Genomic DNA, 12,841 nt, shown 5'->3' with positions numbered 1-12,841 from the left:
TTGATAACTGAGTAATATTCCATTTTGTATATATGCACACCACATCTTTACCCATTCGTTGATTGTTGGACATTTGGGCTCTCTCTATAGTTTGGCTATTGTTGATAATACCACCATAAGGGTGCATTCTCCCTTCAAATCTCTATTTTGTATCCTTTGGGTAAATACTTAGTAGTGCAGTTGCTGGGTCATAGAGTAGTTGTAGTTTTAACTTTCTGAGGAACCTCCATACTGGATCTTACAACTTCTAAAGGAAAATCAACACTATGATCTTAAAATTTGGGGTGTTAATGATATTCATATGAGTCATGTTTTTGTAATGAGTTATATACTCTGGAACATATAAAAAGTCCAGCCTTGTTTTTTCTTTTTCTCCTATTCTTTCTAAGAAAGGGAGTTTCGTGCTCCAACTTTGGCATCCCTAGAAAACTGCATGAAGCTTTCCCAGATGGCTGTGCAGGGCCTTCAGCAGTTTAAGTCTCCCCTTCTACAGCTCCCTCACATTGAAGAGGACAATCTTAGGAGAGTTTCTAATCATAAAAAGGTAATTCTTTGCCACTTTAAAATCTGCTTTAAACAGTTTGTCATGTTACTTAAAGGCAACACAAATGAAAAGTGTTCTAGAAGGGTTTACTGTGAATTTTTTAGATTTAGAATGTCTTAAACACCCTACAGTTATCCCTAAAGTGGTTCTGTTAGCATTTTCTTAACTGTGAATTTTTTAGATTTAGAATGTCTTAAACACCCTACAGTTATCCCTAAAGTGGTTCTGTTAGCATTTTCTTAATTAGGTGTTTTATACTATTTACCTGCTATAAGTGATTTTACTACTTTGGGAAGGTCAGTGCATTTTAGCAATTAAGACTTTATATTATGGTATCAGAAATAAATATACAAAGTAAAAATGCACTGTGTGCTTTCCAGTCATTTCATGCCTGGCTCTAATGGTTTATTGGTTGAATAGGACCAAAAAAAATCAAGTTCTCAAAACACAAGTAGATCAAATAAAGATACTTCTAGTTTAGGTAATATAATCTATAGTAAAGATCTGATAATCTTAAGATATGGCAAAAATATGTATAAATGAAAAAACTTGAGGAAATATAAGAAGAAGCAAATAATAATTCTGATAGGCGATTTTGAACATTACTTTGTATACATTAGACAAAGTGGGTGGAAGATAGACATTGGATTTGGTAGCATATTAAGGTAGAACTAATGTGTATTAGAGATTCACATATGGGTTCTCTGTCCTTTCAGTTAATTGTATTGCCCTTATAAATTTATTCACATTTTTAATTGAAAACTGTGTAATCAAAAAGTGGGCATTGTCCATTCCTCATGATCTAAGCCCTGTCTGTGAAAGTAAAATATTAATAACTAGTATCAAATGCCTGGAAATTAACACTTTCTAAGTATCCCTTAAGCCTCCATGGGTATTACTGCGGTAACAAACAGCTGTATTTAGAAAATAACAAAAATGAGAATATTGTATAGTAAAACTTTAAGGGTGTAGTTGTACTTGGAGATAAGTTCATACTCTTACAGGTTTTTATCATTAAAATTGAAAATATGGGTCAGCAAACTGAACATATCAAATGACAGTTGTTCTTGGTTGGGTCAAGATTCTATGAATATTACTGTTTTTTTCCCCTAACTTTATTTTTTCTAAATGAAAAAAATTATCCTGTATTAACTTTGTAATTAAAGAAAAATCCCAAATTTGAATTTCTTTGGATAAAAGGCCATGAAATGCTATAAAGTTGTATTTTTTGCTTTGAAATGTGTATGCAGATCTTCCTCAGCTTACAGTGGGGTTACATCCTCATAAAGCCATCGATCGTAAGTTGAAAATATCCTAAGTCGAAAATGCATTTAATACACCTAGCCTACCAAACATCATAGCTTAGCTTAGCCTACCTTAAACATGCGCAGAACACTTACATTAACCTACAGTTGGGCAAAATCATCTAACACAAAGCCTGTTTTTTAATAAAGTGTTGAATATCTGTCTCATGTAATTTATTGAATACTGTACTGAAAGTGAAAAACCGAATGATTGTATGGGTACGGAATGGTTGTATGGATCACGTGGCTGACTGGAAGCTGCAGTTCGCTGCTGCTCCCCAGCGTAACAATAGTGTGGTGTCAAATATCATTAGAACTGGAAAAGATCAAAATTCAGAGTACAGTTTCTACTGAGCACATTGCTTTCTCAGCATTGTAAAGTTGAAAGATTGTAAGTAGAACCATTGCAAGTTTGGGACCCAGTATAATCTTAGCATTTTTCTAAAAGTTTCTGGATTTTGTTTTAGTGAAACATGCTAATTTTCTTTTTGTGAAAAATTCTATGACTTTGGAATTTATTTTCTCTCTCTCTCTCTCTCTCTTTTGAAATTCAGTACAAAATTAAGACTATTCAGGATTTGGTGAGTTTAAAAGAATCAGATCGTCACAATCTACTGCACTTCCTCGAAGATGAAAAATATGAAGAGGTTATGGCTGTCCTTGGTAGTTTCCCATATGTGACCATGGATATAAAATCACAAGGTAAGTGGGAGGTTTCGCTGTTGACCATTTTCCCCCTTTTGATAGATTGGCTTTTGTTTATGTGGGTTAAAGTTCTCAAAGCGTTTGATATCATAATGTGTAATTAGACTTCCCAGAACTGTAGTTTACCTGTCAGATTGGCTGTAATGGAATATAATATATGCTTAATAGTTCTGAGACCACTGATAGAATCCCAAAGAATCTTACTTTTATCTTCCTCAGAATGAGATTAAGCCTGAGGACTCTGTTTTGTAGTTCACATTTTAGGAATATCTTAACTTTTCAAAGAATGAAAGATTTTCAGGTGCACTGAAAAAATACTTGAAGTGTACATTGTTAGTATAAAAGAAATAGCTGCTTACTTCTAAAATTAATTTTTCAAAGTCCAGTTTACTTTAGTAAGCCTTGGAAATTGCCATTTTCTGTGCCACATTTCATGTGTTTTTCTCAACATGTCTCTGTGTCTGCTGGGGTGAAAAATTGATTTTTCTACCTTCACAATTGTCCTATGAGTGCCCGTTTTAATAGCTGAATAATAGTATCTTATGGTGGTGACAGAATTAGAGATTGTTGCTCCCTGCCTTCATTGTAACTTTATCCTGCATTTTGACATTTATTAAGTTCCTGTTGTGAGAACAATTTTGTGGGACCAAGAATACAAGGATGTATTAGAAATGGTATCTGTCTTTAAACAGTTTATAGTGTAGTTGAGAAATTAGGATGTAGACCTAGGATTAAAAACAAAGAAACATAAGGCCAAGTGTTAAGTGAATGACACAGACTTTACGCTGTCTGTTCATTCAACAACTATTGAGTGCCACTCATTTTTCTCGGTTTTGGGGAAATACTAGTAAGGCAAACTTCTTCCTTACTGAGTTTGCATTCTAATGGAATTGAAAAGAGAAAAATGGCTTTCAAAGACTGGGGTGTTTGAGAGGTAAAGTAAATTGCGATCTGGTTTCGTTTTGGCTGGAGTGTAGGATACATGTAATGAAAACTGGGACTGTGGGGAGTTTGGATTTCCTTGTGATCTTACCGGGAAACTTCATGATGTATTTCATTCCATAGCATCTTGCATAGACATTTACTATATTTTCACAGTGCTACCCAAATGTGTTAATATGAGTAGAAGGGAGAGTAGAAGAATTTTAGAAGCAGGAAAGGAGCATCTTCAAGATCAAGTGCTAGAGATGGTGGATCACTTTCCCACATTGTTTAGAGGTTGTCTAGAATCTCCTGTAGGCTTTTTTCCACTTGAAAGCCTCAAATGGCAGGTAGATATTGTTAGAGTTGTTAATTCGCATGCGGTGTTCACGCAACTCTGAGTTGTTGTGCAGTGTTGACAGATGTGTAGCCCAGGTTTGATATGAGATAATGGAGACTTCCACATTGAAGAAAGGATATTTTATCCTTCTTTTTAAATAATAATTATTATTTTTTCTTTTTTAGAGCACGAGGCAGGGGCTGGTTGGTTACGGGGAGATGGCAGAGAGGGAGTTGGGGAGGAGCAGAGGGAGAGGGAGAGAGAATCTTAAGCAGGCTCCATACTCAGCTTGGAACTGACTCAGGGCTTGATCTCCATACCCTGAGATTGTGGCCTGAGTCAAGATCAAGAGATGGATGCTTTATAGACTGAGCCACCCAGGATACTGTATTGTATTGTTCTTGATGCCCACCTGTTGCACTTCACAGCCAGTAATGGAGAAGAAAGCAGTTTCAGTTTCTTGGAGGCTGTTCTTTTCCAACTGGCGGCGTGTTAATGTAGGCCAGAACAGAGTTTGCTAATCTAAATCTGTGTAAAATAAACATAACCAACTTAGAAAAATCTGTAAGGAGAAATACAAAGTGAAGAAAACTCTTAGAGATAAAATTTGGAGGAAAAATGGAGGATAAAATGGAGGAAAATAAGATAGGATAATTTATTTTATTTTTTAATCTTAACATTTATGTTTATTTTAATGTTTATTAATTTTAATGTTAAGTTTACTTCAATAGCTTTTAGCAATATGTGTAGCAAATGTGATTTCAAAAAAATTAAATTGCAAGAGCTTTTTAAGCTTTTGTTTTTACTGTAAACAAAACTCTTAAGTTCTTGCCTTAAGAAATAAATTTTTTTTTAAAGATTTTGTTTATTTGACAGAGATCACAAATAGGCAGAGAAACAGGCAGAGAGAAGAGGAAGCAGGCTCTCGAGCCTGATGCGGGGCTTGATCCCAGGACCCTGGGATCACGACCTGAGCCGAAGGCAGAGGCTTAACCCACTGAGCCACCCAGGCACCCCAAGAAATAAATTTAATGTGACTTGGAATACTAGTTCTAATTATTTTATTTTTGACAGGCAGACCGGCATTGATCATATAGGTAAAATCTTGTGAATACAAGGTTTGCACAATTTAATAGAGTGACAGATTTTATATCACTAAGAAAGAAAGCTGTGGTACAGTCGTCCTCACATTATACTTTGTTTTAAAAGACCAGGGTTTGAAGCTTGGCAGTGCCAGTATAGCCATGATGTGATCTCAGGCATTTCACTTTAGTTTTGAACCTCCCTTTCTTTAAAGTGGAAATAATCTTCAGAGAGCTATTTTAAAAATTATAAATGAGTGCATTGTTGAAGGCATCTAGTGGAGTGTTTTATATAGTAGACAGTCAAAATATTTGTTACTAAGTTTAAAATATATTTGAAATACTGAAATACCAAATTGAATTTTATTGTTTACTGTGATTTTTTACTCTCGTCTTGTAGTATTGGATGATGAAGATAGCAACAACATCACAGTAGGATCCCTAGTTACAGTGTTGGTTAAGTTGACAAGGCAAACAATGGCAGTAAGTGATCTCTTTTTATTTTTATGCTTTAACAGTTATGTGTTAAAAAAAGTTACATGTTGAGAGGTGAAGGGGAAAGGAGGTACAGACTTCTGATTATTGAATAAGTAAGTCATGGGATTCAGAGTATAGCACAAGGGTATTATAATACCCTTGGTTACATAGTGTAACATACGGTTACATAGTGTACGGTTACACAGTGTAACATACGGAGTTCTTGAATCACTATGTTGTACTCCTGAAACTAATGTTTAACATTGTGTGTCAACTATACTTAAATTAAAAAAAGGGGAAAAAGTTTTGTGTTAAAGTTCTAATATGTATTTTCACATTAATTCATAGTTTTTCACATTAATTTTTACATACAAAAAACCCTTGAAAATAGATTAATTCTTCATGCGATGATTTGTTAATTCCCTATAAAACATTGTAATAATAAGGTAATGTGAGTATAGTATTTAAAGTACTGTATAAAGATTAATTATTGATTATTGTTGGAAATTTCTTTACCTATTCCTTCTTGGGTCGACTCTGAATTTACTCTTAATTTTTTAAATTATATTGAAAATTTTTCTTTTTCTAATTATCTGAAAAAGTCATGCTGGCTGGGGAAAAAACTTCAAGTAATGCAGAAAAGTATAGGAAGAGATTAAAATTATCTAAAGTCCTGCCACTCAGATGATTGAACCTAATGCATGAGTACCTGTGGGGTTAAATGATGCTTTCCCTATCATGGATTCCTTCTCTCACCCACCTCCCTCAGGAAACCCCTTGTCAGTCTGAGAGGACCAGAATTGAGTCTTGTGTGTATCCTTTCATCTCTTTCTCTGAGCTCATATTTACTGCCTCGGCCTTTACACTTTATGTATATATATATATACCCTGGTACTTTTCTGATTTCCTTTCATTAAATTCAATCACATTGTATATGTTTCCTGTACATCTTGTTTTTCTTAGTTTCTGTTACATATTTATATTACCTCCCAAGTTAGAACTATAGTTGTAACTCATTTTTAATTGACTGTACTATTTTTAACTTTGCATATTCAACTAGTGGGAGATTTTAGCCTGTTCTACTCTGGAGCCTGTGCATATCTGCAGGAAACATACTCTGCCTTTAAACCCCATCTCTAAGACATCTGGTCGGAAAAGCATACTTGGTAGTAGGATATATCAAATCAAAGATGTTGATTTTATGGTAACAAGTGGTAAGGAAGCATTTGTGTTATGGACACTGGATGAGAAGTGGGAGAAGAGGAAACCTCAAAGCCAGTGGCTAGAATTGGACATAGAATCCAAATTTATATTACCTACATGCTTTGGAATTCCCAGTCTGAAAATGAGTAAAAATTGGTCTTGGGCTGTTGACACTTCTGGGGTGATTGGTAGGGAAAAAAAACCAATTGCCCTGGAGAAGGGAAAGAATCAAATATTTATCTTTAATTTCTTGTATGAACCGAACCTCAGAGTAATTAAGTATTAGAACCCAGCTAAGAAATGAAGCAGAAGATGGTAGAATTAGACTAGGGATTGGCACACTTTTTCTGTAGAGGTTCAATTAATAAATTTTTAGGTTTTATGGGCCACTTGGTTTCTGTAGCAACTACCGAATTCACAAATAGGCATGGTTGAGTTCTAGTAAAACTTTTATTTGAAAACCAGGCAATGGGCCATAGTTTGTAGACCCCTGAATTAGGCTAACAGTTTAAAGCCTAAGTTATCATTATTTCTATTTGTTAGCTTTAGTAAGTCCAGGACATTTATTAAACACAACCAACATCATTTATGATCTTCGAATATAGATTCTCACTGAAATGTTACTGGAATTTAAATCCTAAATTTATGCCTTTTATTCTGATCCTAAGTGGATTATATAGTGGATATGTTTTTAGATTATATGGGTTTTCTCAGTATTTCACCCTTTATGTATTTTATTTATATATGTAACTAATTTTAAAAAGATTTTTAAAATTTTGTTTTTCTTAAGTAAACTCTACCCCCAGTAAGGGGCTTGAACTCAGAACTCAGAGATCAAGAGTCTCACACTCTACCAACTGAGCCAGCCATGCGCACTTCCATAGTTATTTTAAACAATGAAATATTCTTGAATTTATAGTGAGTTTATGTATCTTAAGTCATTGCATTTGTAAATTCAAATAGAATGTACTTTTCAAAATGTATTCAAGACCGATGTGAGATATTTCCGAAGGTTAACTTTTGAAGTGTCATTTAGTAATTGCTGAATTTGCACACATCGTTTAGTAATTGCTAAAAATCTGATCTTCTCCCTACCCCCCCAGTTGTCACAAGTTAAAAAACTTATTGGTCATCTATTTTGAAAGATTACTTTATCTGAAAGATAAATATAGGTTGATAAACTTCATATTTTTCTTCCCTAGGAAGTATTTGAAAAGGAGCAGTCTATTTGTGCTGCAGAGGAACAGCCAGCAGAAGATGGGGTAAAGCTTGATTTTTCTTACTTTTCTTTCCTGGTGAAGGAAGTCTTTTGTTAGGTTCTCTGATTGATTTTTATTGTTATGGGAGAGTAATTCAGTTTGTGAAAGCATTTAGTTTAGCCATTTTTATCTAAAACTTACTCTGACTCCCAAATGAAACTATCGCTGTAACTTCTGAGTGTGTACGTGTGTTGTGATTTATAGCAGGGTGATACCAATAAGAACAGGACAAAAGGAGGATGGCAACAGAAGAGCAAAGGACCCAAGAAAACTGCTAAATCAAAAAAAAAGAAACCATTAAAAAAAAAACCTACACCTGTGTCCTTACCACAGTTGAAGCAACAGAAACAAAAACAGGCAAATGGAGTTGTTGGGAGTGTAAGTTTATTATTGTTATCATCATTGTCTTTGAGTTATACACTAAAATGCTCAAATTCTGTGTGTTTAGCTCCTCAAATTTTACATATGTATGTACCTGTGATACCCAGGTTAAGACAGAAAACCTTAGCACCCTAGAAAGCTCACGTGTGTCCCTTCTCAGTCAGTGACCTCCCATCTACCTCCATGCCTTCCAGTTCTGGCTGTTATTACCATAGATTACTTTTGCTTATTCTTAAACTTCATTTAAGTAGAAATCTGTTCGTCTTGCTTTCATTCAGCATTATGTCCGTGACACTCATGTGTGTTTTATGTAGAAGCTGTCCATTCTTTGTGTGTATGTGATACTCCATCTTCTGAATATACTGGTTTTTCTTTTCTTTTTTAAGATTTTATTTATTTGACAGAGATCACAAGTAGGCAGAGAGACAGGCAGAGAGAGGGGGAAAGCAGGCTCCCTGCTCAGCAGAGAGCCCAATGCGGGGCTTGATCCCAGAACCCTGGGATCATGACCTGAGCTGAAGGCAGAGGCTTTAACCCACTGAGCCACCCAGGCACCCCTACACTAGTTTTTCTATCTGTTCTGTAGGTAGTGGACATTTGGGTTGTTTCTAGATTTTGCCTGTTATTGGGTAAAAATGCTGTGCTTCATGTACATGTTGTTTTGTGGACATTTCATTGTCTTGGGTATGTACCTAGCGGTGGAATAGCTGGGTCATAAAGTAAGTCAGTGGTAACACACTGAAAGAGCCTGTTTTTCAAAGTTGTGCTATTCTATATTCCTACCAGCAAAACATGAGTTCAGTTGTTCCATATCCTCACTAGTGCTTGGTTTTATCATTCTTTTTTATTATAACCACTACAGTGGGATCTGTAGTGGTATCTCTGTGTGTGGTTTTTATTTACCTGATAACTAATGATATTGAGCATCTTTTCATACACTTAACCAGTCATTTGAATATCCACTATCTGTTGGGTTGTCTTATGGATTTACAGGATTCCTTTATATATTCTGGATATGAGTCCCTTTTTACCCTCTTAATGGAAACTTTTGATGGTACTTAATTTTAAGAAAGTCTTTCATTGACTTTATGGTTAGTGCTTTTGAGTCCTGTTGACATTTCTGCCTATCAACGATTTTAATATTTTATTTATTTATTTGAGAGAGAGAGAGGGTGAGCACAAGCAGAGAGAGTGGGAGAGGGAGAAGCCATCAAGCTCCCTGCTGAGCAGGGAGCCCAGTATATGGGGCTCTATCCTACAACCCTCAGGTCATGACCTGACCCAAGGCAGATGCTTAATCGACTGAGCCACCGAGGTGCCCCACAGTATTGAGTCTTTTTATTCATAATCATGCTTTATCTTTATTAACTTGGATCTTCCTTAATTTTTTCTCAGCAGTGTTTTGTAATTCCCAGTGACAGAGGTATGACACTTCTTTCATAAGATTTATACTTTTGTATTTGATACTTTCTGGTGCTGTTGCAAAAAACATTAAAAGAAACCCATTCTTCAGTGTTTATTGCTGATGCATAAAGTTACAGTTGTCTTCTAAATATTGACCTTGTATCAAGGAGTCTTGAACTGACAATATGGGTGTACCCTGTTTTATTGTGCGTCAGTTTCTTGCACTTGGCAGATACTGCATTTTTTACATATTGAAGGTTCATGGCAACCCTGTGTTGAGCAAATCTGTCAGCATCATTTTTCCAGCAACATTTGCTCACTTTGTGTTTCTGTCACATTTTGGTAATTCCCTCAATAATTTCAAACTTTGTATTATTGTATTTGCTATGGTGATCTGTAATCAGAGACCACAGCTCACTGAAAGCTCATATGATGGTTAGCATTTTTTTAGCAGTAAAGTATTTTTTAATTATTTTTTTTTTAGATAGAATACTGTTTGCATACTTAACATACTATAGTATAGTGTGAATATAACTTTTATATGTAGTAGGAAACAAAAAAAGTCATTTTGACTTTATTGCGATAATCTCTCTACCGCAATGGTCTGGAACCGAACCTGGAATATATCCAGGGTATGCTTGTGATTCTGACCATTAGTAGGTACTTTTAGATTTTCTGTGTACACAGTCATGCCGTCTGGGAATAAAGACAGTTTTTCTTTTTTCTTTTTACTTTTTTCTTTACTTTTTACTTTTTTCTTTAATCTTTTTGCTTTTTCTTCCTTTCTTACTGTATTGGCTAAAACTTTCAGTGTAATGTTGGTTAGGCGTAAGGACGGTGGTCACCCTTGTCTTCTTGTTTATCTCCAGGAGAAAGGAAACAAAGTACTAAGCGTGATGTTGGCTGCAGGGTTTTTGTAGATATTCTTTATCAGGTTTGCTGAGAATTTTTATCTTGAGCAATACTGAATTTTATTAAATGCCATCTCTCCATTCGTTGAAGTGATGGTGCGATTTTTCTCCTTTCTGTAATATAGTGAATTATGTTAAAAACATTTAGAAATTTTAAACTGTCCTTGCATTCCTGGAACAAATACAACGTATCATCCTTTTTCATATTTATCTAGATTTCATTATATTTGTTTAGGATTCCTACATTTATTTTATTTTTTTCCTACATCTATTTTTATGAGAGAATATTGTTTTCCTTTCTTGTAAATACCCTTGCCAGGTTTTGTATCAGGTTTATACTTACCTCATTAAACAAGTTAGGAAGTATTCTTTCTTTCTCTTTTTCCTGGAAGAGTCTGTTTAAGATTGCGTTTGTTTCATATTTGGAAGAATATCTAGAGAAGCCATCTGGGCTTAGAGTTTTTAAAAAGGGATTTTAGTTTTTTTTTTTTTTTTAAATATTTTATTTATTTATTTGACAGAGAGAGATCACAAGTAGGCAGAGAGGCAGGCAGAGAGAGAGGAAGGGAAGCAGGCTCCCTGCTGAGCAGAGAGCCCGATGCAGGGCTTGATCCCAGAACCCTGAGATCATGACCTGAGCCGAAGGCAGCGGCTTAACCCACTGAACCACCCAGGCGCCCAGGGATTTTAGTTTTAGAGTACACTTCTTTTTCTTCTTATTCTTTTTTTAAAGATTTTATTCATCTACTTGACAGAGAGAGACACAGGGAGAGAGGGAACACAAGCAGGAGTAGCAGAGGGAGAGGGAGAAGCAGGCTTCCCGCCAAGCAGGGAACCCAGTATGGGGCTTGATCTTAGGACCCTGGGATCATGACCTGAGCTGAAGGCAGACACTTAATGACCGAGCCACCCTGGCACCCCTAGAGTCCATTTCTTTAACAAATTCTACTTTTTTTCCTTATATCAATTTTAGTAAATTATACTTCCCAAGGAATTTGTCCATTTCTTCTAAGTTATCAAGTTTATTGACAGAGTAATTGATAACGTCCTCTCTTTGTAATTTCTTTTGGATCTGTAGTAATGTCTCTTTTATTCCTATTATTATATACTCTTTTCCTTTGATCAGTCTTGCCTAATAAGTCTTCTCTCAGTTTTATTAATCTTTTCAAAGAACCAACTTTTGGTTTTGTTTAGATTTCCCTTTGCATATCTGCCTTCTCTTAAATTGATTTCAGGTCTGTTTTATTTACTTTGAGTTTTTTTGTATTTAATTTGCTGTTCTTTTTTCTTCTTGAAATGGATTAGTAAATATTTTGTTTGGGATATTGGCTTTCCTTACTACATTATGCTGTATAAGCTATAGAAGATAATAAATTCTCAAAGCAGTACTTTTCTATGAGCTTTCCAGTTCCCCATTTCAAATAAAATACATTGTATAAGTGGGGTGCCTGGGTGGCTCAGTTGGTTTGGTATCTGACTCTTGTTTCTGCTCAGATCGTGATCTCAGGGTCATGAGATGGAGCCCTGTATCCTTAGGCTCCGTGCTCAACAGGGAGTCTGCTTGAGATTCTCTTTACCTTTGCCCCTCCCCCTTGCTTGTGCTACATGTGCGTGCTCACTCTCTGAAATGAATAAATAAATATTTAATTAAAAAATATATGTATTATATGTTTTATATATTTGATGAGCCATGTTGCCATTGTGGTAGTAGTGTACTTTATGCTTTAAAGATAAAATATTTTTTATTTTACGAACATGAAAAATAAGTAAAATAACTAACAATAGACAAATAGGCCAAATGTTAAAGTCTTTAGTCTGATTACCACATATTTATAAGTACGTGTGTCTATAATTCTTTAAAATTCTGTATGAATAGTGAAATTAGAATCTTGAACTCATTTAATTATAATGACATTAAGTTAGCTTCAGGGACTCACAATTCGCTGAGATATTCAGAACTTCTGTGGTTGCTTTTTTCTTTCAGGAAGCTGCAGTAAAGGAAGACGAAGAAGAAGTTTCTGACAAAGGCAGTGATTCTGAAGAAGAAGAAACCAATAGAGAATCCCAAAGTGAAAAAGATGATGGTAGTGACAGAGACTCTGATAGAGAGCAAGATGAAAAACAGAACAAAGATGATGAAGCAGTAAGACTTATAGGTTTAAATAATTAGAATTATATACCTCTGATAGTTATGTTTTTTGTTTTTCATTTGTGTACTTGTTTGTATGTTTGTCTTAAACAATACCAGTATATTTTATTATAATCTCTTATTTTGCAAGCATGTGTTCATGGGATGGTGGCCAGAATTAT

At 35.1% G+C, this 12,841-nt stretch overlaps 1 protein-coding gene across 1 annotated transcript in view; it reads left to right on the top strand.

The window, feature by feature from the left end:
• SEC63 (SEC63 homolog, protein translocation regulator) overlaps positions 1 to 12,841 on the top strand; it is a 71,607-nt gene that overhangs the window by 38,943 nt on the left and 19,823 nt on the right. Inside the window, exons 12-17 of the mRNA XM_059401151.1 lie at positions 390 to 544; positions 2,403 to 2,550; positions 5,297 to 5,379; positions 7,779 to 7,838; positions 8,040 to 8,213; positions 12,516 to 12,674. Of these exons, the coding sequence (XP_059257134.1) occupies positions 390 to 544; positions 2,403 to 2,550; positions 5,297 to 5,379; positions 7,779 to 7,838; positions 8,040 to 8,213; positions 12,516 to 12,674 (779 nt within the window). The remainder of the gene's footprint in view (positions 1 to 389; positions 545 to 2,402; positions 2,551 to 5,296; positions 5,380 to 7,778; positions 7,839 to 8,039; positions 8,214 to 12,515; positions 12,675 to 12,841) is intronic.

Source organism: Mustela nigripes, chromosome 5 (assembly GCF_022355385.1).
Source record: "Mustela nigripes isolate SB6536 chromosome 5, MUSNIG.SB6536, whole genome shotgun sequence".
Classification (NCBI taxonomy): Eukaryota; Metazoa; Chordata; class Mammalia; order Carnivora; family Mustelidae; genus Mustela; species Mustela nigripes.
This window is presented reverse-complemented; position numbering and strand designations above follow the sequence as displayed.